Source organism: Carcharodon carcharias, chromosome 6, assembly GCF_017639515.1.
Source record: "Carcharodon carcharias isolate sCarCar2 chromosome 6, sCarCar2.pri, whole genome shotgun sequence".
Taxonomy (NCBI): Eukaryota; Metazoa; Chordata; class Chondrichthyes; order Lamniformes; family Lamnidae; genus Carcharodon; species Carcharodon carcharias.
In genome coordinates, this window is record NC_054472.1 from 13570216 (window position 1) to 13597323 (window position 27108).

Here is a 27108-nt window from a genome sequence, read left to right on the forward strand (position 1 = left end):
ACAGCCCAAAAGGGTAGTTCTGTGAAGTGATCAGTACGTCTCGATTCAAAATAGAATGCATTGATAAGAAGTTAAAATGCTCAAGTTTGCATGTTTGACTCTTTCAAATAATAGAAATGAACCCAACATGACTAAGTCTCTAATGGCTTTCATGCCTACTGTTGTACATCTTGAGTCCTGTATGAGTTTAATGTGTAGGGATGTATTGAATCATTATTTATAACGAGGGGGAGATGGTGCCATACTTAACTGGCTTGGCCTACATCTGGCAGCAATGTGGTTGACTCTTAAATGCCCTCTGAAATGGCCGAGCAAGCCACTCAGTTCAAGGGTAATTAGGGACGGGCGGGCAACAAATGCTGGCCTGGCCAGCGAAGCCCCATATCCCATGAAAGACTGAATTTTAAAGAAGTGTTTCTACAAACATTGACCACACAGTGAATTCAATGATGCACCAGAAGGAAGTAAACATTGATTTGCTCGTACCTTTGGAACAGTTTAAGGCCAGAATGTTGTTTTTTTATTTCAACTGCACTGAAACACTAAGATCAGAGACGAGAGTCCTAATCCAAGCTCAACATAATGAGAGCCACCTGATGATAAACCTGCCATTTATATTAGTGGGTGTTAGGTCCTTCTGTACAGGAGATACAGTATGATGAATTGACAGCAGCCTGCTTTTCTTAAAGTTTAGAATGCGCCTCATATAAAATAATTTTTTGCATGGCTTAACACAGGGATAATACTTTAGGTAACATTTTAATTTAGAATGACATCCTATTGTACCCTGCACGAAGTCCCACTAACTCAACAGGCACAAGCTGATCACAATCCAGTGATACCTGTTGGGAAGATGTACATGGATCACAGGATTGGGCTCAATCTAACCTCTCTCTATCCGGATTGTTGGCACCATGCTCACATATGAAGAATTACCACTTTCATATGGGACTTTGGAGGTCGCAGCTAACTAAAAGCACAAAGGAGAGGGCTGAAAATTGGAAGGAGTAAAAATTATGGCTCTCATTTTCTTATGCGTTGGTAGTTTGAAAATTGAAAACATTTGGAAGTTGAAAGATAGCAGTGCTGCATAATTTATCAGAATGAATTTACTGACCAAAGTGTAGTGGTTGCAAACTGTATAGTCCTGAAAGCATTGGTGGAACTCTCAATGGTTGCAGTGCCCTTCTGCAGGAGTAAGCGGGATATATGAGTGGGTGTGCACTTGGTAGATGGAAATGCCATTTGGAAGTTTTTTTTGCCCCCCCTCCTGCCACCTCCCTCCCCCTTCCCCCGCTCCCCTGCATCATGCACGAGGAAATATTGGGGCCTAAGTAATTTTTAAAAACTTGTGTACTCTGCAGATGTTGAGGTCCCTTGCCAAGCCAGGAGCCCTCAGGCACTCTTGTATCCCATAACCCTGTTGGTGTGCTAGTCTCTGTTGACACACGTGGTTTAGGGAATCCCACCCTCCTCCCACTGTTTTACCTTGCAAGGAGATGGATGGAAGTTTCACCCTTATAAGGTAATGTTGAAAATGACAGAAGGAGCAGGTACCTGACGTAAATGGGCTTATTCCCAGGAAATTTCAGGACTATATTTTTTTTGAACCATTTCAGTTCCTTCACAGGGTGGAATCTTGTGCTGTCGCTGGTGGTGAGCTTGGTATGTGATTTAAGTGGGATGATGGTGTACCGGAACCCTGCCGCCTCCCTGTCTCAACCAGAATTATGTTCTGGGCGGCAAGGCCTGTGGCCAACCTCACCAATCACCGCCTGTTGAGGCCCTTAAGTGACCAACTGATGACTACATAAGAGCCGTAACCCACCCGCTGCCACTGGTATTAACCCAGTGGCAGGTCGGCCTGTCAACATGAGATGTGCATAACAGGTAAAACTCTGCGGCCAGTTTATCACCTCCGAGGGGGAGGTCCACTCAGTGTGGGCTCGAGGCACTCGACATCAGATACTGAGATGACCTTTTTACACACTCACTGCCAGGATGGTTGGTAGGTATCTTTTTTTTCCAGAAACTAAACCTTTTATTATTTAGAAATTGCAGTAAATAAGATCTAAGCAGCAATACTAACAAGCTGTAACTGTTAGACATGTTCCTTGGGGACATCTTCTGGCTTGCCTGTGAACTTCTCTCATAGCTTTTTCCACATACCTTTCTTCATTTCCTCCATTTGTTTCATGTTGTCTCTTGCAAGGACCATTCTGCATTCTTTCACTGTTACACCAGTAAAACTTGTGTTTCTGAGCTGAGGGTACTTATTTTTGTAATGAGCTGAATGGATTTTGGCTAAGCTTTCATACATCCGGTCTTAGTGGATATAGCTTGTTAGGCTGCTAATGGTATGTTAATTAGATTGTTAAGATACGCAGGTGAAGGGTATTGTTTAAAAGTACTTAAAGCAGTTATGATACTAGTCTGCCGTAACCGGTGGGCACCGCGGGGGCTTGAACTCATCATCAGCCCTGGGAACAACATTTTAATTCAATTAGGTAGGTTCCCTTTAAATGTTTGTTTTTTTGTTAGAGTGCCCCTTTAAGAGGCTATCATTTTAACTTAACTTGTTAATTTACCTAATTGTTTAATGTTGTACTCAAAAGAGATATGATACAAGATTGAAAATGCCTGATCTTGGAAGCTAAGCAGACTCAGGCCTGGTTAGTACTTGGATGGGAGACACCTGGGAATACCAGCTGCAGATGGCTTGCCCCTTTTAAGGTCTAAAAAAAGTGCCCCTTTAAGGGACTGTCACTTTAATTAGTTTATCCTTTGTTTGATTCGTTTCTCAAAAGAGTATAAGCGGAGATCTTTGGGACACTGGGTTGGTGGGTAGGTAGGAAGCAGACATAGGTAATGCGGCATTCTGAAGATAAACCTATTATCAAGAAGTATTAGTGCCTAGTTTCATACTTCACCAACTGGCTTGGCTTGAAGTAACATAGGCCATGATGGTTATTAATCATCACTGCATGTTTTCTTTTACACAGTACCATTGAAAGGATGGCAGAATGAAAATAGTGTTTTTCAAGCATTTATGAATCATTGAAAATGGCAGAACATGTTGAGAGAGTATGGTTAGTAAAGCATGTAGCATCCTGGGCTTTATCCCTTGGGGCATAGAGTACAAGACCAAGGAGGTTATGTTAAACCTGTACAAAACACTGGTTCAGCCTCCACTGGAGTGTTGTGTCCAGTTCTGGGTAACACACTCTAAGAAGGATGTGAAGATATTTGAGAGGGTGGAGGAAAGATTCATGAGAATGGTTCCAACAATGGGGAGCATAAGTTATTTGAAAGAATGGAGAAGTTGGGACTGTTCTCTTTGGAGAAGAGATGGCTGAGAGGAGATTTGATAGAGGTATTCTATCCAGTCATGAGGACTCTGGTCAGAGTAGATAGGGAGCAACTGTTCCCATTGCTGGGAGGATCGAGAACCAGAAGAGAGCACAGATTTAAGGTCATTGACAAAAGAAACAATGGCAAGAATCTTTTTTCACGCAGCAAGTGGTTAGATCTGGTATGCACTGCCTGGGAGTGTGGTGGAGACAGGGTTGAGGCTTTCAAAAGGGAATTGGATCATTATCTGAAAAGGAAAAATTTGCAGGACTGTAGGGTAAAGGCGGAAGAGTGGCACAAAGGGAATTGCTTCTTCAGAGGGCCAGCAGAGTGATGGCAGGCCAAATGGCCTCCTACTGTGCTGTAACCTTTCTACAGTTCTATGATTTTGTTTAGTAGGCATGCACATCTCGTAATGATGTTAAAACAGGAAATGCTGGAAAAGCTCAGCAGGTCTGGAGAGAGAAACAGGGTTAACGTTTCGAGTCTGCATGACCCTTCTTCAGAGCTTAATGACGCTGTTTGGGAATATTATTTGTTACAATTTGCTTTTGACAAGTGGGGCTGCCACCAGCATTATATCAGCTGCAGAGCATAATATTTTCATCTCAGACTGTGGGTACAGAGAATCTCTTATGTGGCCCATTTGAAACACAGGTCCTTATTTTTTGCCAGGTAGGGAAATTCCAATAGGGAAATCCACTGGGTGAATGGGGAAAAAATAAGTAACTTGGACTAATTGACGAAGGCTCAATACAAACCAATTGGCAACAGGAAAAGGCAAATACTATTGAGAGTTGGCTAAGCTTGGCCTAAATAGCCAAGTGGTTATGGTACTGGGTTTGTAACCCCAAGATCAAGAGTTCAAATCTCACAATGGCAAACCATGAAACAATGTAACTTCATCTGAAACAGATGGAAACGGGTTTGTACTCGAAAGAGTGAGAGTTGGCTAAAGTTGACCTTTATATGACCAAGTCCTTTCGATGATGTTCATGGTGTACACTGCCACCTAACAAATTTGGCAAGTGGTTTCACATAGGTAAAATGTTCCATGTGATACATGCCAGAATGGTGGGAAAGTACACCCAGGACATCCCAGATGAACAAAGGTGCCTGCCTCACATTTACTGCCTCTGGTTTTGCACACCAGAAAGTGCCCTGGGACTCAGCAGTGGAGAAATCCTGACAGGACAAAATTTCTGCCCATTTTTAGCATCTGGCTGCCATGTTAGTTAGTGCCTGATAATCAAGTCGTGTGCATGGAGCAAATTCAGAAGACATTTTTTAGTATCGTTTCTGCTGTACAGTATTCACTCTTTGGGTGAAAGCACCCCAGATTTTCACTAAACGCGATTACCCACCGGTTGCAATGGCGGCTTTTCCTGCCATATCGTCCCAAACTCGCCGCATTAGTTATGCATTCCTGGGAAACACGCCATCACCTCGCTACTTCATCACACTGAGCGCCATATTTACAGTCCAGCCGCAAGCACACCTTCCCAGCCCATGACGGTTGCAAAGAAGACATGGCCCACAAAGGCAAAAAGACAGGCAGGCCCCTCGCCCCTGCCTCCCCGGTCAATGAGACATCCCCTCTAGCGCCTTTTGGACGAAGTGGAGGCTTACCGTGATGTCCTGTACCTCCGCTCTGGCCACAGGATGGGAAGCAACTTCACCAATCCAGCTTGGGAAGCAATGGTCAGTGTCAATGCCATGCAAAAGAGGATAGCCACCCAGTGCCGATAAAGGATGTATGGTCTCATCTGTTTCACCGAGGTAATACACTCTTCTCATTACTCTCAACTCACTCACAAACCCATCATACGTCCACAGGATCTCACAACTCAAGGGACAACACCACTAACTCTCTCACACACCCTCACACCTCCATCAGACTCATACCCTCTCCAGCTCGTGTCCTCATCCTGTCCATGGCTCCGCTCACCACACCAAACATTCCACACAGCGCCATGTGTCCTGCTTACACTTTGCCCATCTGTTTTCATGCAGGAGAAGCCTGCTCACATCAGCAGGGAGAGGTCCCAGACTGAGGTGGAGTGGCCCACATTAGGCCCCTCACTCACTTCGAGGAGTGTGTCTGCGGTGACAGTGAGGACAGTGGTGAACACCCTCGTGAGGATCCTGTACCACGCCATCCCTCTCTCAACACAACTGTGAGTGCTCTGCTTTTGACTCTGCTGCCATGCACTAATTATCTCTACTTTGGTTCACAGGGAGCTCTGCCAAGCAACCGACATCCTCAGCCAACCAATCCCTCAGCTCCATCCAGGTCCTCACCTCCTCCATTGAAGAGCTGGAAATAAGCAGCCTGGAAGACCCGTCACAGCGCTTACCCACACCCTCCACCACCAGTGCAGAGACACAAACCTCGGTGGGACCTACATCTGGAGCAGACTCAGGTTCACAATCTGGTGGTCACCGCATGGACACATGTCCACAGCAGGAGGAAACAGGTTTGTGCGAGCTCCCCAGGACTTGGAGGACTGCTGGGGTTCAGGCATCTGTGAGGCCCGAGTCAGATGATGAACCTCTAGATTTGTTCTTCCAACTCATCCAGCAGAAGGCGTGGAAACATTACGCAGAGCTGTTGGAAGCCCTCAGCAGAGGGGCATGTGAGTTGGAGGACTGGGTCCACCCGCTCTCTGATGCAGTGGTGCCCACATGTGCATGTATGGAGGTCTCCATGGGGAGTAAGGCAGATTCCATGGAGACCCTACTCCAGCAGAAAGCACAGATGGGTGCAGACCTGTCAGGTCAGGACCCTGGGCACCCGAAGGGAGGAGGACCGGCAACTGGACATCCCTGGGTCATCCAATCAGGAATCGCAGAGGCTGTCCACTCCATCCGAGTCCCCTTTGCTTGTGACCTCCTCAACCTTGTTCTCTGTCACCGCAGAGGGAGGGAGCAGCTGGCCCACGAGTGATCCTGGAGGGAGAAGTGTGTGTGTGGCAGGGACTATCGGAGTCTCGTGCAAACACTCTATCCCACACACACAGATCCTTCATGTATCACACTCACCTCAATGTCCTGAGCATTTTGATTGCTGTCTGCTGGGGTTCGCTTTCAGCTGTTTATCTGAGCTGATCTGCATCTCCACCCACCCACTGATCACACTCCCATGCAGCACCTGATCTCACCCACCACAACTGTCGTTTCACTTTTGATTTGGACAGCATGGTCTGGATTCGGTTTATCGTGCGCCTCCAAGTCTTTTCCATGACTCCCCAGTCATCCATTTCCTTTCCCCCGTCACTGTTGACCCCCCTGGCATCATCTTCCACCTCCCCTCCATGACCTACCAGCCAAAACCCATTTACTTCAGGAATGCCCATGTCAACGTGCACGTTCCCTTCCTTCCCAAAAATCCCACCCCCATCCACATTAACTTCCCCGACCTCCTCCTCCCCACTGCCAGGGTGCGTGTCTGCCCCCGAGTCCCCACCAATCACCCTTACCGTCTGTTTTAACACTACTGTTGAACCTTCACCCTCCCACTCTTTCGCCTCACTCTGCCCTTGGTCATTCTCCTCATTCCCTCATACCATGCCCTCCCTCAGCTCGGTCCACAGGAGGCATTCATGGACCCATCAGACCCCTCCCTCACACGTTCACCTGGCCATCTCCCGCTTCATTCATGACACCTTCATTCCCAACCTCACCCCCTCCCCCCCGACACTGTCATTCCTCCCCTCCAACCTCACCACCCTCTGACACCTCTTCATTTCCCAGTTGATCCTGGACCTTCCTCTCTCACCCTCTTGACCATCATCCGTGGTGAGCATCAACAGTGATTTTCCACCTTCCGGGAGCTGCTTCACAGCAGAGCCATGTCCACGAGAATTCACCCAGTATGCGACGGATGTTCCTCCAGGATCCTGTTGCTCTTGGGCTCCAGCTTCAATCTCATGCTCCTCGGCTGTCCGCAATGTGAGCAAGGCCCTGGCGGCAAGTCCCGACTTTTGCATGTCACAGTTGTTAAGACGTGTTCTACACCGGCATGTTTTCCTGCCGATGTGGGTGGGCGGTGAGGCGTGGTGGGAGTCTGGCGGGCTGGCCTTATGCTGACATGCTGATGTATTACAATGAGGCTCCCGACATCCGATGGTGGGGAACGCGTCCCGCGGAGTGGATGATCGTAAACTGGTTTCACGATGTGGTGCAATTGATTTTTGGCCTTCTTGCCATATTGCCTACTCATGGCACCGAATACGCCCGACACCAGCGGGCAGGGAACATCCCGGCCTTTGAATGTGGCAGTTTAGTGGTGTTGCCCGTTTATTCGCTGCTGCCATTTTGTTGTGGGTTCCTCGGCTTTGGATCACTGGATGCTTTCTTCCGAACGCTTAACACATTTGTCTGACTTTCCTCTCTCCTCTGCCGGCTGCACTAATTTATTTATTTTGAAAGGGTTAATGTCCTGCTAAATTAGCAGAGAGGACAGATGCTGTCGAAAAGATTTAGGTGTTGTGATTTGAATGTCAGAGGGCAGAATTTTCCGTGCCCGCTTGCATCGGGTGTCATGGCAGGTGTGAGCGGACAATATGGCGGGAAGGCCAAAAATCAGTTTCACGATTTCATCCATCTTGCCCATCAATGGCGAGACGTGTTTTCCACCCCCACATGCCGGGAACTTCATTGTAATACATCTGCGTATACAGCTTGCTGGAGTCATGCCACCCATGCTGAATCATCCGGGCACGTTGGCATGATTTCACGTTGACGTGTTTCACAATTGTACATCAGCGAGGTGCACTTGGCGGGCTCCACTTCACTTGGGACTTTGAGGTTTGTTTGCCTACCTTGCTTCAGGCAGCACTCGCAGTCATCAGCGCCAGGCTTCACAGACAGTGCCACATCACTTTAAGGGGGGCTCACGGACAGGTCTCCCCTTATGAGACCAGTCGTAAGGCAGGGATGGGGCCTTTCAATGGCTGGAGGGCTGGGGCTTGCTTGGGGAAGGGGGAGAAATGGCTTCAGGCAAGGGAAGAGGCTGTAGGGGAAAGTGTGGGTGGGTATCCCAGCGTGTGCGGGGGGGGCACATGTTGACCTGTGCAAGATGATGAGGGCTGAGGAGACAGTCTCCAGAGAGGATGAGTCTAGATGGAGATACGAGGGTGTGTGTGAGAGTGAGTGGTGATGTCCCTTGAGCTGGCAGTGAGTGAGATGCCAGTGAATGTGTGATGAGCTTGTGAGTGTGTGAGATTAGAGTGATGAGATGGTTGCCTTACCCTGGTGGCATGGATGAGATCTTTCATCCTTAATCTGCACTGTGCAGTGTTGGCACTGACCACCTCTGCCAGCACCTCCCAAGCTGGAGTGCTAACACTGATAGGCCTCCTGCAGTCAGAGCGGGAGTAGAGGACACCATGGCAGGTTCCAACGGTGTCCAGAAGGCATCCCAGGAATGTGTCACCGAATCGGCGGGGGGGGGGGGTTGCGGTGGCCTGCACTCTTCTTGCCTTTTGGGACCATGTCTTCTGTGCAGCAGTCCTGGGCTGGAAACATTGAGAGATATGTGCATGGCTGCACTTTAGATATGGTGCCTGGTTTGAGGAAGAGGCGTGGCAGGTGAATTGGAGGCCACCCGCCAGCGAAACGGCGGGTTTCCTGGGAATGCATGATTGGGACAATAAAGCGCGATAACACGCCATTGTGGGCAGCGGGTAAAACGTCCTTTTTCCCACCGCTACCGCACTTAGTGCAAATCTGGGATGACTCCGCCCTTAGTTTTTAACAAATCGTTTGCGCTCACACTTGCCTATATCAGGTATTGCGGCAGTTTGCAATATTCAAATGTTCAATTTTCTTTTACGAACTTTGTATTTTTTTCAGTCCTTACCTCATGACTGTTGATTGCTGTCTTAACGTGTTCCATTTATATCCTGTGCTTCTGAAATAGAATGTACATGTATTGAAAGAGAGTGCAAGTCTGAAATCTCAACCGTTTGGTGCCCTGGTCAGACTACAACTTGAATACTACTTCCTTCCTCCTGTCTCGCTGTTGATCAAACTGGGGAGGTGGTACAAAGGAATTGGCACAAGCAGCTAGTAGGGAACCAACTGAGAGGAAAGAGATTAACACTATGGTGGAACTGATTTGTACAGAATTCATACACTGTCGTTAGAAACATCTTGAAAATGGCAAGTTTGCCGATGCACTAGGGTTAATGACTATGCTTCATTTATATTGACTCGGTGCCCTTAAATTGCTTGCTTCAGTAAATCCTCGAGGTTGGTTGCACGTTGAAGTATGGATGAGTTTACTCTTTGAAGTATATGAGCTGATGGTTTTTTTCTTGTTACTTCAATGTGTTCTTAAAGGGGCCATTAATCAATAGAAGATAGACAAAGGAAATCTTAAATTATGAATGATTGATGATTGCAAAGAGATAATTTAATTAAAGGGTCAACGACAGAGTCCATTTGGTTAGAATTAAGGAACAACAAAGGAGCTATTATAGAGCTTACCAAATAGTTGGAAGGTGACAGAGGAGCAAATATTTAGACAGAGCACAAAGAGATACACTGTAATCTCTCCAGTCCAGAATGCATGGGACCAGGTCAATATTTTCTGGATTATGGAATGATGTTACTCACCACAAGTGTATGAACTGTAAAAGGCCATAGATACAAGTACTTACCTTAAAGTACTTATAATGCTAAAATATTCTAAAGCTGTAATAAAAATTGTTAGCTTATCCAAAAACTGTATCTTCCATGCTTCCACTCCCGAGTTACTGTATTAACATTATGCCAATGACATTGAGAGAATGCTCAAAATATTTCTGGACAGCTGGTGTTTCCGAACAATAGATTTCTGGATTGGAGAGGTTAAGGCATACAAGAAATGTTAACTTATAAAGGTATTTGCTGTACCTATAGGTGCTCAGCATAGGTACAGCAAGGAATTAGGAAGGCTAATAGAATGTTATCATTTATTGCAAGGGAAATTGAATACAAAAGTAGGGAGGTTATGCTTCAGTTTTTCTGAGCACTAGTAGAACCACATCAGGAGTACTGTGTAGAGTATTGGTCACCTTAATTAAGGACGGATGTAAATGCGTTGGAAGCAGTTTAGGGAAGGTTTACCAGACTAATACCTGGAATGGGTGGGTTGTCTTATGAGGAAAGGTTGGACAGACTAGACTTATATCTGCTGGAGCTTAGAAGATTAAGAGGCGACTTGATTGAAACATATAAGACCCTGAGGGGTCTTACAGGGTGGATGTGGAGAGGATGTCTCCTCTTGTGGGAGAATCTAGAACTAGGGGGTCACTGTTTAAACAGAGATGAGGCGAATTTTTTCTCTGAGAGTTGTGTGCCTTTGGAGCTCTCTTCCTGAAAAAGCAGTGGAAGGAGAATCTTTGAGTATTTTTAAGGCAGAGGTGGATAGATTCTTGGGGGTGCAAGGGGGTGATAGGTTATCGGGGGTAGGCGGGATGCAGATTTGAGGTTCCTATCAAATTAACCATGATCTTATTAAATGGTGGAGCAGGCTCGAGGGGCCAAATGGCCCACTCCTGCTCCTCGTTCATATGTTCATAAGAACAAAGTAATAACAGTGGGAGACTTCAATTGTACTCATATATGGATAGTAATGGTAAAGGGCCAAGGGCGGAGGAATTTCTGAAATGTGTACAAGAGAACTTCCTTTGTCAGTGGGTTTCCAGTTCAGCGTAGAAGGAAGCTATGCTGGTTTTAGTTCGAGGGATGAGGTGGGGCAAGTGGAGCATGCAGAGCACTTGGAGGACAGTATTCACAACATCGTAAAGTTCAAAATAGTTGTACAAATCAATAAGGTACAATCAAACATAAAAATACTTAACTGAAGGAGGACTAACTTTTGTGAGTTGAAACGGAGTCTGGCCAAGGAGGATTGGAATCAAAGATTGGTAGGCAAAACAGTAACTGAATAATGGGAGGTCTTCAAAGAGGAGGTAGTTTAGGAACAGAATAAACACATTCCTATGAAAAGGAAAGCAAGGCCATCCAAAGTTTCAGCTACGGGGAAGACTAAAGATATAGAGGGTAAAATGATACAGTAAAAGGAGGATTATGACAAATGTAAGGTTCATAATTTGGTAGGAAACCAATCTGAATGTAGAAAGTGCAGTGACTTTAAAAAAGGAATTAGAGGAGCAGAAAGAGAGAGTGTATGTGAATAACTTAGTGGTTAACCTAAAAGGGAACCCAAAAGTCTTTCATAAGCTCATAAATAGTAAAAGGGTAGTCAAAAGAAGGGTGAGGCCAATCGGGGACCAACAGGGAAATCATCATCTTGTGGAGGCCAAGGGTGTGGCTGAGGTACTAAATGAGAACTTTGCATCTGTCTTTACCCATAAGTAGATGCTGCCAGTATAGCAGTAAAGGCGTAGGCAGTAGTGACTTTCATTAGGATAAAAATAGTTGAAAAGACGAGGTGCTGTCATTCATTCTCTCCTGTATTTTAGCCTATCGCAGTCCTTCCTTTTCTCCCTTTTCCCACCCACCCCTTGCTCAAAACCTATTGCATTTCCAACTTTTCCCAGATCTGATGAAAGATCATCAACCTGAAACGTTAACTCTCTCTCCCTCTTCACAGATGCTGCCAGACCTGCTGCGTATTTCCAGCATTTTCTGTTTTCATTTCAGATTTCTAGAAACTGTAGATTTTTGCCTTTCTTTTACTTGAAAGGTTGATGGTCCTTCAAGTAGAAGAGCCCCTCGGTCCTGACACAATGCATCCCAAGTTACTGAGGGAAGCAGGAGTGGAAATTTCAAAGGCTAAGGTTGCAATCTTCCAATTCCCCTTGGATATGAGAATGGGTCCAGATGAATGGAGGAGTGAAAACTTTATACTCCTGTTTAAAAAAAGGGGAGAGGGATAATCCTGGCAATTATAGGGCCGCCAGCCTGATACTAGGGAGAGGGTGGCATAGTGGTAATGTCACTGGACTTGTAATCCAGAGGCCCACGCTAATGCTGTGGGGGCCATGGGTTCAAATCCCATTATGGCAGCTGGTGGAATTTCAATTCAATTAGTAAATCTGGAATTGAAAACTGGTCTCCGTAATGGTGCTATGAAGCTATTGCTGGAAAGACCCATTTGGTTCACTTCTGTCCTTTAAGGAAGAAAATCTGCCATCCTTATCTGGCCTGATCTTTGTGTGACTCCAGGTTCACAGAAGCGTGTTTGACTTTTAACTGCCCTCTGAAATAGCTCAGCAAGCTGCTCAGTTGTGGTGATTAAAGATGGGCAAAAGCCAGTTTTGTTGGCAATTGCCCATATCCCATGAAAGAATATTTTTTTTTTAAATGGTGGTAGAGAAACTCTTAAGCGACAACAATTTGAGACAAGATTAATTGGCATCAGGAAAAGTCAGGAAATGAATGTCAGCGCAGATCTTTTAAATGTGTTTAACTAACTTGGTTGAGTTTTTTGATGAAAAGAAGATTAATGAGGGTTGGTGCGATTCAAAAAGACTTTTGAATATATGTCACATAATAGACTTGTTAGCAAAAATTAGAACTGATGGGATTACGGGTACAGCAGCGGCATGACTACAAAATTGGATAAAGGACAGAAAACAGAGAGAAGTGGCTAACAGACTGGAAGGATGTATACAGGGGTGTTCCTTAGGGGTCGATGGTGTGTAAATAGAGGGCATCATTTCAAAGTTTGGAGATGATATGAAACTAGGAAATGTAGTAAACAATGAGACCAGGAGGACATAGACAGACTGGTGAAATGGGCAGACCCGTGGCAGATAAAATTTAATGCAGAGAAGTATGAAGTGATGCACTTTGTAAGGAAGAATGAGGAGAGGCAATATGAACAAAATGGTACAGTATTAAAGAGGCTTCAAGAACAGAGACACCTAAAGTATACGTACACAATTCTTTGAAGGCAAAAAACTTTGAGAAGGCTATTAAAAAAACATATGGGATTCTGCGCTTTATACTAGAACCAAGGGACACAGCCTCAGAATAAAGGGCAGGCCATTTAGGACTTAGCTGAGGAGGAATTTCTTCACTCAGAGGTTGGTGAATCTTTGGAATTCTCTGCCCCAGAGGGCGGTGGAGGGTCAGTTGTTGAGTATGTTCAAGACTGTGCAATTGGGTGGGTTTTGAATGGGTTAAAATTGGGCCCTATGTTTCTCACTGTTTTAATACTTAAAAGGCATCTTGATGGAGACTCCCATCCCCTGGTGTTCCGCTCAAACTTTTTTCTGTCTCACTCTGGCAGGTGGGGCTATTTAACAGTCATTAATTGAACCATTATCTTAGCGAAAGTGAATAATCGAGCCAGGCAGCTTTTATCTTATCTTAAAACAACATCAGTGCTGGCAAAGAACCCTGTATTGAGGTTCTGATGAGTCAATGATAATCGTAACACCATGGCAGAATGAAAATGGGAATCATTGCTTGCGTAAAATGAGCGGGGTCGGAGGTCGGGTTTTGCATCAAGAAGCATTTAAGATACTTGACTGACAAAGCAGTAAAGGTCTCTCATTGCAGCATGAAGTGCAAAGCGACACAGGCAATGTCTCATTTCATTGTTAATAGCTATGGCACTTGCTGATCCCTTTTATGAAATAACAATAGGAGTCAAGCCTTTTCAGACTGATGTAACTTCCAGTAATTACCTGTCCTGTCTTGCAGTTTGTGACCATGTCACTGTCAATTAGTGGTTCTCAATGTGTTGGGCTGCATCTTATGTCCATCTGTGTTATATTTTTAAATATAACAACTCGTCAACTCGCAGACACTTCCTCCTACCTCTCCCTGGACCATGACCCCACCACTGAACATCAAGCCATTGTTTCCAGGACTGTCACTGACCTCATCTCCTCTGGAGATCTTCCTCCCACAGCTTCTAACCTGATAGTCGCCCAACCTTGGACGGCTCGCTTCTACCTCCTACCCAAAATCCAAAAACAGAACTGTCCCGGTAAACCGATCGTGTCAGCTTGCTCCTGCCCCACGGAACTCATTTCTCGTTATCTTGACTCCCTTCTCTCTCCCCTTGTCCAGTCCCTTCCCACCTACGTCGGTGATTCCTCTGACACCTTACGTCACATCAACAATTTCCAGTCCCCTGGCCCCAACCGCTTCCTCTTCACCATGGACGTCCAATCCCTCTGCACCTCCATCCCCCACCAGGATGGTCTGAAGGCCCTTAGCTTCTTCCTCAAACAGAGGCCCGAACAATCCCCATCCACCACTACTCTCCTCCGTCTGGCTGAACTTGTTCTCACACTGAACAATTTCTCCTTTAACTCCTCTCACTTCCTCCAAATAAAAGGTGTGGCTATGGGTACTCGCATGGGCCCCAGCAATGCCTGTCTCTTTATGGGGTATGTGGAACATTTCTTGTTCCAGACCTACTCCGGCCCCCTTCCACAACTCTTTCTCCGGTACATCGATGATTACTTCGGTGCTGCTTCATGCTCTCGTCGGGACTTGGAAAAATTTATTAATTTTGCTTCCAATGTCACCCTTCCATCATTTTCACGTGGTCCATCTCTGACACTTCCCTTCCCTTCCTTGACCTCTCTGTTTCAATCTCTGGTGATAGACTGTCCACCAATATCCATTACAAGCCTACCGACTCCCACAGCTACCTCGACTACAGCTCCTCACACCCCGCTGCCTGTACGCACTCCAACCCATTCTCTCAGTTCCTTCGCCTCCGTCACATCTGTTCTGATGATGCTACCTTCAAAAACAGTTCCTCTGACATGTCCTCCTTCTTCCTTAATCGAGGTTTTCCACCCACGGTCGTTGACAGGGCCCTCAACCATGTCCGGCCCATCTCCCGCGCATCCGCCCTCAAGCCTTCTCCTCCCTCCCAGAAACATGATAGGGTCCCCCTTGTCCTCACTTATCACCCCACCAGCCTCCGCATTCAAAGGATCATCCTCCGCCATTTCCGCCAACTCCAGCATGATGCCACCACCAAACACATTTTCCCTTCACCCCCACGGCGGCATTCTGTAGGGATCGTTCCCTCCGGGACACCCTGATCCACTCCCCCATCAACCCCTACTCCTCAACCCCCACCTATGACACCTCCCCATGCCCACGCAAAAGATGCAACACCTGCCCCTTCACTTCCTCTCTCATCACCGTCCAAGGGCCCAAACACTCCTTTCAAGTGAAGCAGCATTTCACTTGCATTTCCCCCAACTTAGTCTACTGCATTCGTTGCTCCCAATGCGGTCTCCTCTACATTGGAGAGACCAAACGTAAACTGGGCGACCACTTTGCAGAACACCTGTCCGCAAGAATGACCCAAACCTCCCTGTCGCTTGCCATTTTAAAACTCCACCCTGCTCTCTTGCCCACATGTCTGTCCTTGGCTTGTTGCATTGTTCCAGTGAAGCTCAACGCAAACTGGAGGAACAACACCTCATCTTCCAACTAGGCACTTTACAGCCTTCCGGACTGAATATTGAATTCAAGAACTTTAGGTCTTGAGCTCCCTCCTCCATCCCCACCCCCTTTTTTGCCCCCCCCACCCCCACTAGAGCTATACCTTGAGTGCCCTACTATCCATTCTTAATTAGCACATTCGTTTAGATAATATCACCAACTTCAACACCTCTGTGTTCTTTTGTTCTTTTGTCTGTGACATCTTTTGATGATCTGCTCCTATCACTGCTTGCTTGTCCCTACAACCACAACCCCCCCTCCACTTCTCTCCCCCCCACCAGCCCCCACCTTAAACCAGCTTATATTTCACCCCTCTCCTTGGATTCACCTAGTTCTGTTGAAGGGTCATGAGGACTCGAAACGTCAACTCTTTTCTTCGCCGATGCTGTCAGACCTGCTGAGTTTTTCCAGGTAATTCTGTTTTTGTTTTATATTTTTAAATATTTATCATTGTACATTGCACTTAAAAGCAAATGGTTGGTAAAAGTAGTTTCACATTTTTTCAAAATTGGAGTATTATTTGAGTCAAATTCCCTGATATTACTGAAAAAATACTTGAATGTGTTTTTTTTCCGAAAGTAATTCAGAAAATGTATTTCTTTCCCATCATGTTAGTTGACTTCCCTTGGTGTGCATTTAAGCAACAGTAGCATCAGTGCAAAGTGGATTTGCTTTGTACCAATATTAGTTACAAGTCCTAATATTACAAGATTCTATCAGGGACACAGGGCCTCACAACCAGAGCCTAACATCATGCACCTAATTCATAGCATGTTAAGTTTTCATGTGTATGTGTCTGTCACTCAGTGCATGTGTGTCTGTCACTCAGTGCGTGTGTCACTGTCTGTGTGTGTTACTGTCAATGTGTGTGTCTGTGTGTCTCTGTGTGTGTGTCTGCATGTCTCATGCTGTGTGTGTGTATGCATGTATGTCTGCTTGTGTGTGTCTACATGTCTCTGTATGTGTGTGTCTGTGTCTGTGTGTCTCACTGTGTGTGTGTGGTGTGTGTCTGCATGTCTCATGCTGTGTGTGTGTCTGCGTGTCTTGCTGTGTGTGTGTGTGTGTGCATGTGTGTTTGCTTGTATGTGTCTATGTGTCTCTGTATGTGTGTGTCTGCATGTCTCAGTGTGTGTGTCTGTGTCTGTGTGTCTCACTCTGTCTGTGTCTGCGTGTCTCACTCTGTCTGTGTGTGTGTGTGTGTATGTGTGTGTCAGCATGTCTCACTCAGTGTGTGTGTCTGTGTGTGTCTGTCTCACTGTGTGTGTGTGCATATGTGTCTGCATGTCTCACGCTGTGCGGGTGTCTCACTTTCTGTGCATGTGTCTGCATATTTTGTGGGTCAAAGGAGACTGGCATGCAGTTAAGCAGAACTTCAATTCAAATAGTATACTAAGGGCTGGCTCTGAATGTCAAGAATAAAAGCTGAAAATACTGCAAAAACTCAGCAGGTCTAACAGCATTTGTGGAGAAAGAAACAGAGTTAACATTTCAAGCCGAGTATGAATCTTCTTTGGAACTCACTTTCTGACTTTACTTCAGAATTCCAGCATCTGCAGTATTTTGCTTTAGCCCCACAGAAATAACCAGAAACTTACCTATCGGCACCAGCTGATGCTGGACAGTGCACTTGCTGCACATTATCATCCTACAATGACAGACACGGTATTAGATATGCTATACTTAGCCTGATTTTACCTGGGCTTACCATCTGACTCTGGTGGGTTATCCTGCCACTCATCAATATGTTCAGGGAAGATTACAGTGATATATCATTCCCCCCACATTTTCAGGGCGATATGGTCTTATTTCCACTGGATGGGAGGCTGCAAAATCTAACCCTTCAAGCCTAAAGTATACATGAGTAGAAAGGGTTACCACTCCAATACCACTCAGGTGGTTTCCAAGGACATTAGCAGCTATTATTCAGGGAGCACAAATGATGCCCTAATTATTTGAAAGTCCCAGGAGAATGAAGAGCCAGCTGTTGGGAGGCCGGGATTACACTTTGCATCGAAAAGTCATGAACTCACCAGAGCACCAGAAATAGGAGCAGGAGTAGACCACAGGGCATGTTGAGCCTGCTCCGCCATTCAATACGATTATGCCTGATCTTGGGCATTGACTCCCCTTTCCTGCCCGTTCCCCATATCCCTTGATTCCCCGAGAGACCAAAATTTTATCTATCTCATCCTTAAATATATTCAGTGATGGAGCATCCACAACCCTCTAGGGTAGAGAATTGCAAAGACTCACAACCCTTTGAGTGAAGAAATTTCTCCTCATCTCAGTCCAAAATGATCAGCCCCTTATCCTAAGACTGTTCCCCTGTGGTTTAGATTTTCCAGCCAGCGGAAACAATCTCTCAGCATCTACCCTATCGAGCTCTTTCAGCACCTTGGATGTTTCGATGAGATCACCTCTCATTCTTCTAAACTCCAGAGAATATAGGCCCAATTTACTCAGCCTCTCATCATAGGACATCCCAGAGACCAGCCTAGCGAACCTTTGCTGTACAGCCTCCAATGCAAGTACATCCTTCCTTCAATATGGAGACCAAAACTGCACATAGTACTCCAGGTGTGGCCTCACCTTTACAGATCAATTTAGAAATCCTGCATGTAGCAGCAGACCACAAATACAATGAGGCCCAAGCCAGCACCTTGCGTTCCATGTCAGTGCTAAAACAATGAGTCCTCTGTTTGAATTTCTATGGTTGGTTCGCTGCTATACAAGACATACAAGCTCATCAACATCTGCAAGCTGTACAGTTGTGAAGGAGGGCCGGTTAGCTTAGATGGCTAGTGTGTGATGTAGAAGGATGCCAACAGCATTGTTTCAACCCCCGTACCCGCTATGGTAATTCATGGAGGCTTTGCCCCCTTGCCTTGCCCCCACACTTGCAGAGTGGTGCCACTCAAGCTACTAGTGGCCAAAACGTGTCTTTCTAATGGAGAGAGATGCCATTGCTCCCTTGGGACAATGGCTGGGTACAAACAGATGTGAAATGTGGGGATGCAGGCACCTTGGACTGCAGGCCCAATAAAAGCAGACAAGGATATGGAGGGAGCTGCTGCACATCCAGCCAGCAAGCCTGATGATCAAGAAGCTGTCCTTTTCTTTTCTAATGGATACTTTGGCATGCTGCATTTATTTTTATTACAAGCACTGTGATTCACTTTTATTTTTATGAAATGAAAGTAGAAGCTGACTGTAGTTTGTTTTTTGCGTTAACCCGAGTCAAGGTAAATTTGTCAACCCATGACAATGCTGGAGAATTGTTGCTTCAGTAAATTAGCCCTACCTTTGTGCCAAGGCGTGCAACTCCCTACTGGGAGAGTGTGATGTTACCCTTTGCGTAAAGGCTGTTTTGCCATGGTTGCCACTTTGAGACTAATGCTTGTTTAGAGTCATACGGACTCGAAACATTAACTCTTTTTTTATCTCCCCCCACAGATGCTGTCAGACTTGCTGAGTTTTTCCAGCATTTTCTAATTTTGTTTCAGATTTCCAGTATCTGCAGTGTTTTGCTTCTATCTTTTTTAGAATGGGGCTGGCTGGCATGTTGAGTTCTGCTGCAGTTTCCTCCTCCCTCCCTGTTCAGAGATTCCTGTACTGTTACATGCAAGCGCCTATCCTGATCATTGTGATCCAGCGGTTGGTTCAGTTTTAATGTTGACGGGGGCCCTTGACTGTTTGGTAAGATTGGAAATAATTTTTTTAAAAAAACATTTAGAAAGTTTCTGCGTGGTCTGAGGGAATTTTTAAGCTTTACAGTTTTTAAAATTTTTAACCCGGGGAGTTTTTTTAAACTTTGCTTTGCACTACTTGCTGTTCTACAGCAAAGAACGCTTTGCTTTAGTGGCTGGAGACTATCTCCTAGGGCTGGTTTTGCAACCTTTGTCTAAATTCAATTCAATAGACTTCAAACCCTAATGACAAAAATCAAAACCGCCTTGTTCTCAACACAGGCTGTGTAGCTTAACTGGCCTTATTATTTAAGCAGGTTTGCTTTGCCATTTTAACATGGGAAGAGGTTTTAATGAGCAAAACTTTCTGGTTTTAGAAGCTCCAATGTGTAATCCAGTAACAGCACCCATTGCATTATTTAACGACATAATAGGAGCGTGGAACCATACAGGGCTGATTTCTCTGGAAATGCTTTTACCCTGCTTTTAAGTGGGCCAGAAAGAAAAATCTCTCTTTTATGCTACCCTGGAATTACAATACGGTGACAAGGTCAAAAATCAGTTTCACGCCATCGCCTGGAACCAGTTTGAGATCATCCACTCTGCCCACCAATGGTGGGCTGTGTTTCCTGCACCGCATGTCGGGAACCTAATTTCAATACGTTAGCATCTCATTATAATCCCTGCTCCTTATAATCCCTTCATGCTGGTTTTTCCGGGCATGTCGGTGTGATTGCACGCCAACATGTTTCACAGCTGTACATAAGCGACGTGCTCTTGGCTCGGGACTTTGAGGTTTGTCTGCCTACCTTGCTTCGGGCAGTACTCTCAGTCATCAGCGCCAGGCTACACAGACAGCACCACATCACTTTTAGAGAAACTCATGGGAAGGTCTCTACCTACCAGACCAGCCGTTAAGGCGGGAGTAGCTTTTCAATGGCTACAGCGCTAGGGCTTACTTGGGGAATGGGGGGGAAGTGGCCTCAGGCAAGAGAAGAGGCTGCAGGGCAAGGGCTGTACTGGGGAAGGAGGGTATCCCAGGGAGTGTGTGTGTAGGGGCACATGTTGATCTAGTGGCCTCAAAACGGTGAGGGCTGAGGAGGCAGCCTCCAGAGGAGATGAGGCCAGATGGACATGAGGGTATGTGTGTGAAAGAGTGAGTGGTGATGTCCCTTGAGCTGGCAGTGAGTGGGATGCCAGTGAATGTGTGCTGGCCTTGAGTGTGTGAGTTTAGAGTGATTAGATGGTTGCCTTACCCTGGCGGCACAGATGAGATCATTCACCCTCTATCTGCATTGGATGGCCAACCTCTTGTGTGCAGCGTTGGCATGACAACCTCTGCCATCGCCTCTCAAGATGGAGTGGTGAGGCTGATGGGCCTCCTGCAGCCAGAGTGGGGGTAGAGCACATCACGGCGAGCCTCCACAGTGTCCGCAAGATGTCCTAGGGATGCATCACTGAATCGGGGGAACTGCACTCTTCTTGGCTTTTGGGGCTATGTCTTCACTGGAGCAGTCCTGGGCTGCAAGCATTGAGAAGTGTGCGCTCGGCTGCAGTTTAAATATGGCACCTTGCTTGAGGAAGCGGTGAGGTAATGGCGTGGCGGGCAAATCACAGGCCGCCCTGCCAGCGAGACGAGGTGTTTCCTGTGGCTGCATAATTAATGAGGCGGGAATGGGATGATACGGAGCGAGCACACGTCATTGTGGCCAACGGGTAAAACAACTTTTGTCCCTCCCGCTACCGCACTTTGTGCAAACCTGGGACAATTTCACCCTATGAGTTGAAAATGAATGGACTATGCAATGAATCATCAATATTCAGAATGAATGTCAATAATTAAGTTGTTGATTTTAAGAGAAAATGATAAAATGAACCAATCTTGTCTATCCATTGGTTTATTTACACATATTCTTACTTCAGCAGTACAATAGATGTTGAGCTCCACTGTTCACCCCGTAAAATTATGACAGGGGCCCTCTAGAGTGTCAATGAAATTTCAGGACCTTTGTGCTCCTGGAGAATCAAATTTATATAATTTGAAGTAAGGTAAATGGGAAGTTTTATATATATTACAAAAGTAGTTACAACTTTGCAAGATGCATTTATGTGGTTGAAAAATGTCAGCAGGTTTTTTTTTCTGTTTGCAAGTTGGGTACTGCAAAAATGTGCTGCATTTTGTAAACACTTATTTGCTGGAAACTTGGTGTTTTCTTTTCCATTTTTCTTTTAATGAAGATTTAATTCAACATCCCATGAAGGAATTAAAAAAAAAAGCATTGACTTGGAGGCACTCTTGGCTAGTTGCTGCTTTTTTTATTGTGCTGGCCTTGCCAATGTAGAAATTGCCACTTGATAGGTAACTAAATAGTCAGAGCTATCAGCTTCTGTAAATTGTCCATAGTTATTTTGAAAACCAGAGAGTACGGGCAGTGGAACCCTAGCATACTTAACAAGGAGGAAACAATGGTGGGGCAGTGACCTAGGAAGTCCCAGTAGCGAGAAGATAACATCTATAAATCTTGTTCTTGGACTCCATGGACACTCTGGTGATCATTAGATGCTAAACAGAATGACATTAGGTAGTCTTGATGCAGTCAACAAAGTTGTTGAGATCAACAGAGCCAGGAAACTATGCTCTCTTTCAGCATTTAAAGGTCAGACTATTATTAAGTGCTTTTGCAACTTAGTATATTCCAATGTTTAGCTTGCATCAGCCAGGCACTTGTGTTACCAGCTGCACAGGGTTGTCTTTTCTCCCAGTCCTTGCATTGTTTGCTATGCCTGTCATGACTCAAGCTCAACTGTATTTACAGATCCATGTCCTTGTGATATGCCCAGTGCAAAGCACAGCACAGGGTCCTGCACCTAGAAGCTAAGAAGTCTGCAGTAGCAGAAATGGCCACTGGCTATGGGCCTTCTGTCAGTAATCCAAGAACAACAGCCTAACTCCTTCAGACCTGAAAATCTCCCAAGAAAGCTGAAAAGAACTTTGCTTACCTGTTTAGCTTGCCCAACTTTCTCAGATCCTCTGAATAAAAGTCCTGGCTTCTCGCCAATGGGAACCCAGTGCAATTGCGTATTGCCAAGGCATATTGGAGAGGACAATCAGGCCTTCTGTGTCAGATGATTCCTGGTCTTCTATAGAAAAAAAGATTTACAAATAACAACACATGCTGCATTTCCTCATCCTGCTTGCTGGGCTCTCTGAGCATTGAGTTGTCCCTCCCTTGTATTTACATGTAGCCATGATCCTGGTTGGTTGAAGTCTATCAAGATCTCATCTTGGAGTTTAAGCTCTGGAGCCGCAATGGGAGTGTGCATGAGAGATGGTCTGGATGTACTTAGGACCATTTGTAACTGAGTGCTCCTGCAAATGCCACTGGTGTTGCCATGCTCTGGCAAATGATGGTTGTCAGCCATGGCTGAGTGGAAGTGTGCTCGCCTCTGAGTCAGAAAGTTGAAGGTTCATTCCCCATTCCCGGGACTTGAGCACATAATCCAGGCAGACAGTGCCATGGCAGTACCGAGGGAGTGCTGCACTGGAGGAAGTGCAGTCATTCAGATGAGGCGTTAAACAGATGCTCCAAGTGCCTGCTCAGGTGGATGGAAAAGCTCCCATGGTACTTTTCTGATGAAGAGCAGTCTTCAAAATACTGAAGACTGTTTGGTTCTCCCTGGTGTCCTTGAAAATATTTATCCCTTAACAACATCAGCAAAAAAAAACACATTGGGCGGGATTCTCCGCACCCGCCCACTGCTGTGACCTTCCAGTCCCGCCGCAAGTCAATGGGCTTCTGGCAGGGGTGCTGTCTCGCCCATGGCGGGTCCTACCTGCGACGGAGCTGGAAAATCCCAGCCATTATCTGCTCATTTATCTCATTGCCAATTGTGGGACCTTGCTTTGTGCAAATTAGCTGCCTTGTTTCCTACATTACAGCAGTAACTACCCGTCAAAATACTCCATTGGCTGTAAAGTGCTTTGGGACATGCTGAGATCGTGAAAGGTGCTATATCAATGCAAGTCTTTTCTATCAAGGTATTTATTGTGGGAGATGGTAACATATGTCTAGATGTTGCTACTCAGGTCAGTTTCTACTGCCGTGTTCTGGTAGGTCAAACGATTGCTCAGTACGGTCTTTCTGCACTACCGCTCTATTTGAAAGCCGTTGCACTAAGCTTTGTACCCACTCTACCCTCACCCCCCCCCCACCCCCTCACCGCCTGCCTGCAGAGAGGAGGAACACTCATCATATTGGATGTCTGCCATTTTTGTCTGCCCTTGATCAGCGCCCGCCAATGCTTACTCTTCAGTGTCATGTTTGGTGCCAAATCCCGTGATTCCTCCTCCACATCTTTGTCTCCTTCCAGTGTATCTGTGGAGGTACTTCATTCATGGGTGGCTGAAGACAGTTGGGGTTCTGACCAGCATTATTTTTTCAGTTTTGGCAGGAGTCTGCCTGGATTTTCAGTAAAGTTGTAACAAGTGCAGGTGCTACACCACCTGCTTGGTCACAATCACTGTGCTGACATGTTGATACAATATACGATGCAAATTTAAACATTTGAATTGCTTTATAAATACCACCAGCTCTGTGTTGTCCTCCAGCCTCTATACATACTAGATTTTTCAAGCTTCCCTTCCAAATAGCTTGTTCATACAACTCTGGGTCCAATACCTCATTAAGTCTACAACCTTCTGTTGTATGCCAATTTGCCTTTAAATAGAATAGATTAAGTTTTACTAGTCTGGTTCTTGGAAATTACTTCCTGCTGTCATTTCTGTCTCCCATCATGTCATGTAGAATGGAATTTGCATAACTGCTAATTTCACTTCTATTTTCTTGTAGCAGTTCCATGTACCAGTGTTTTTTTTTTTGCATATATCTTTCACAATTTAGGTCATATTTGTCCACACTGCATTTACAGTAATAATCATACTTTCTCTTTGTGCCATATGCTAAGTCATGTGATTTGATCTTGCTTTCTCCCAAGTGCTTTTAGTCATTAGCACTTGGTTAACCGTTGCTCCCACACTTGCCTCCACCCCAAGCTTTGGGCTATCTTCATAATTAACATCAAGCTGCATTGACAAAGCATGTTTAATGTAGTAAAATGCCCCAAAGCGCTTCAAAGGACCAATCAAAACTTGACACCGAGCCACATAAGAAGATATGAGGACAGGTGACCAAAACTTGGTGAAAGATGGTGTTTCTCAAAGGAGGTGAAACAGGTAGAGAGGTTTAGGGAGGGAATTCCAGAGCTTAGGGCATATAGTTGAAAGCACCTTCCCTTGGTAAGTATCCTCACAATGTTCAGTGACAGAGCCCATGAGGACTTACTGCATCTGATCATTAAAACAAAACATCCCTAATGCAATGCTGTGCCTCATAGATGGATTAACAATGTTATTTGCCTGATAAGGATCAATTAGCTATAATGGTGGAGAATTACAATTGGCTATTATCTTTTGAATTCTCAACTTTTAGAAAGCTTTTAATTTTTCTTCCTATCATCTGCACGCAAGTTGCCAAAGCTTCTTTGACAGTAACTTCCAAACCTGAAATCGCTGCCACTTGAAAGGACAAGGGCAGCTGGTGGATTGGAACTTCAAGCCCTCCAAGACGCACGCTATCCCAACTTGTTCACATGTCACTGTTCCTTCGTTGTTGCTGGGTCAAAATCCCTGGAACTTTCTCCCTAACAGCATCATGGGTATACCTACGCCACATGAACTGTAGTGGTTCCTAAGGTGGCTCAGCAAGGAAAAAGACTTGAATTTATCTGTCATTTTCTCAAGGACAACTAGGGATGGACAATAAATGCTGGCCTTGCCAGCGATGACCACATCCTGAGGGTGACATTTTAAAAAGAAAATGATTTGAAGTTTGGACAAATATACTGTGCTGTAAACATTCCAGCTTTCTGAATAATAATTTATTTGAGTATTGCTGAAAAAAGGCATGTTGTTGAAATGTTTCATCTCACACTCCTTAGGAGAATTCACAAGAATACCAAATGTAAAGGGATCAACAATTTGTACGGCGTAAGAAGAGAATGCTAAATGGTTGGCAAGTGTCTACATGCATGAGAAGAGAATGGTGATTGGTTGGCAATTGCCAACAACCAACCAGCATTCTCTTCTCATGAAGTATAAATTGTTGTTCCCTTTACATTTGGTATTCTTGTGAATTGTCCTGATGAGTGCAAGACGAAAAGCTTTGACAACGTCTTTTTTCAGCAATACTCAAGTTCTGTACTACCAAGCAGTTATTAATAATTTATTTATTGCAGCAAAGCAAAACACAATAATTGAGTTGTTCATTATGAATCTTGAAAATTTATTTGCAACAGAGGCTTAAAAAAAAGGACTTGCATTTATATAGCACCTTTCACGATCAGCAGACATCCCAAAGTACAGTCAATGCAGCATTTTTTTTAAGTGTAATCACTGTTGTAATGTAGGAAACACAACAGCCAATTATGCACAGCAAGCTCCCACAAATAGCAATATAATGATGAGGGAATCTGTTTTTGTGATGTTGACTGAGGGAAATCTAATGACTAGGACACCAAGGATAAGTCTCCTACTCTTTAAAATAGTGCCATGGGATCTTTCATCTCTACCTGAGAGAGCTGACAGGGCCTTGGTTTAACATCTCATCAAAAAATAGCGCCTCCAACATTGCTCTACTGCCTTGGTGCTGCACTGGAGTGTCAACCTGGGTTGTCGTGCTCACATCCTGGAGCAGGACTTGAACCCATAGCCTTCTGACTCAGCAGTGGAAGTGCAGCAAACTGAGCCGCAGCTGACAATTTTAACTAGCTGTGCAGCAGCTTTATATGCACTACATGTTGGAATTAATAGACAAGAGTGAGATTGTAGGAGGTGTATCTTTTGAAAACATTGGTGAAAAACCAGTCATTGTGCTTCTGTTTGGGACCTTTGGCAAACGACTCCACAGCTTCCTAAAAGGAGTGGGTGGGATTACAAATTAATATGATTGGCAAAATTTACCTTTAATGAGAAATGGACTAAATATACTTTTATACGTTGTGGCTACCTTTTAAAATGTGACATATTTAGCAGCTGTCAATAATTTTCTTGCCTGGTCTCTGCTCCAGCCTATAAAAGAAATAAATTGGTCTTTAACGCTGCATGTTGTATAATGTCTAGCGAGATTCTTTCTGTTTTGTTGCCAGCTCCATGGTTACATGGAAAGTGAGCCTCTCACTCTACAGCTGTTCATCGGAACAGCAGACGATCGCCTGTTGCGACCACATGCCTTCTACCAGGTCCATCGAATCACGGGGAAGACGGTTTCCACAAGCAGCCATGAAAGCATCATCAATAACACCAAGGTGCTGGAGATTCCATTACTACCAGAAAACAACATGAGAGCGAAGTAAGCCTTCTTTCAAGCACATCTTTTTTAAAAAAAAATAAATCCTCTGTTCACAGTTTCACACCATAAGCTAGGAGCATTACCGATGAGAAGTTTAACGGAAGTTTTGAAACTAAAGCAATTCTCCCCTTTCCTAATCCCACGTTGTATCATTTGCAGACTCATTTCCACATAAGTGGACCCTGAAACTTAACTGAAAGTCTATTACCAAGTTTACTTGAGATTAC

General features: G+C 45.1%; 1 protein-coding gene across 4 annotated transcripts in view; it reads left to right on the forward strand.

Annotated features, from left to right (window-relative positions):
* Positions 1-27108, forward strand: part of nfatc1 (nuclear factor of activated T cells 1) — a 269605-nt gene that overhangs the window by 43729 nt on the left and 198768 nt on the right. For all 4 annotated transcript variants that reach the window (XM_041189713.1, XM_041189715.1, XM_041189714.1 and 1 more), the window contains exon 4: positions 26679-26881. In XM_041189713.1, the coding sequence (XP_041045647.1) occupies positions 26679-26881 (203 nt within the window). The remainder of the gene's footprint in view (positions 1-26678; positions 26882-27108) is intronic.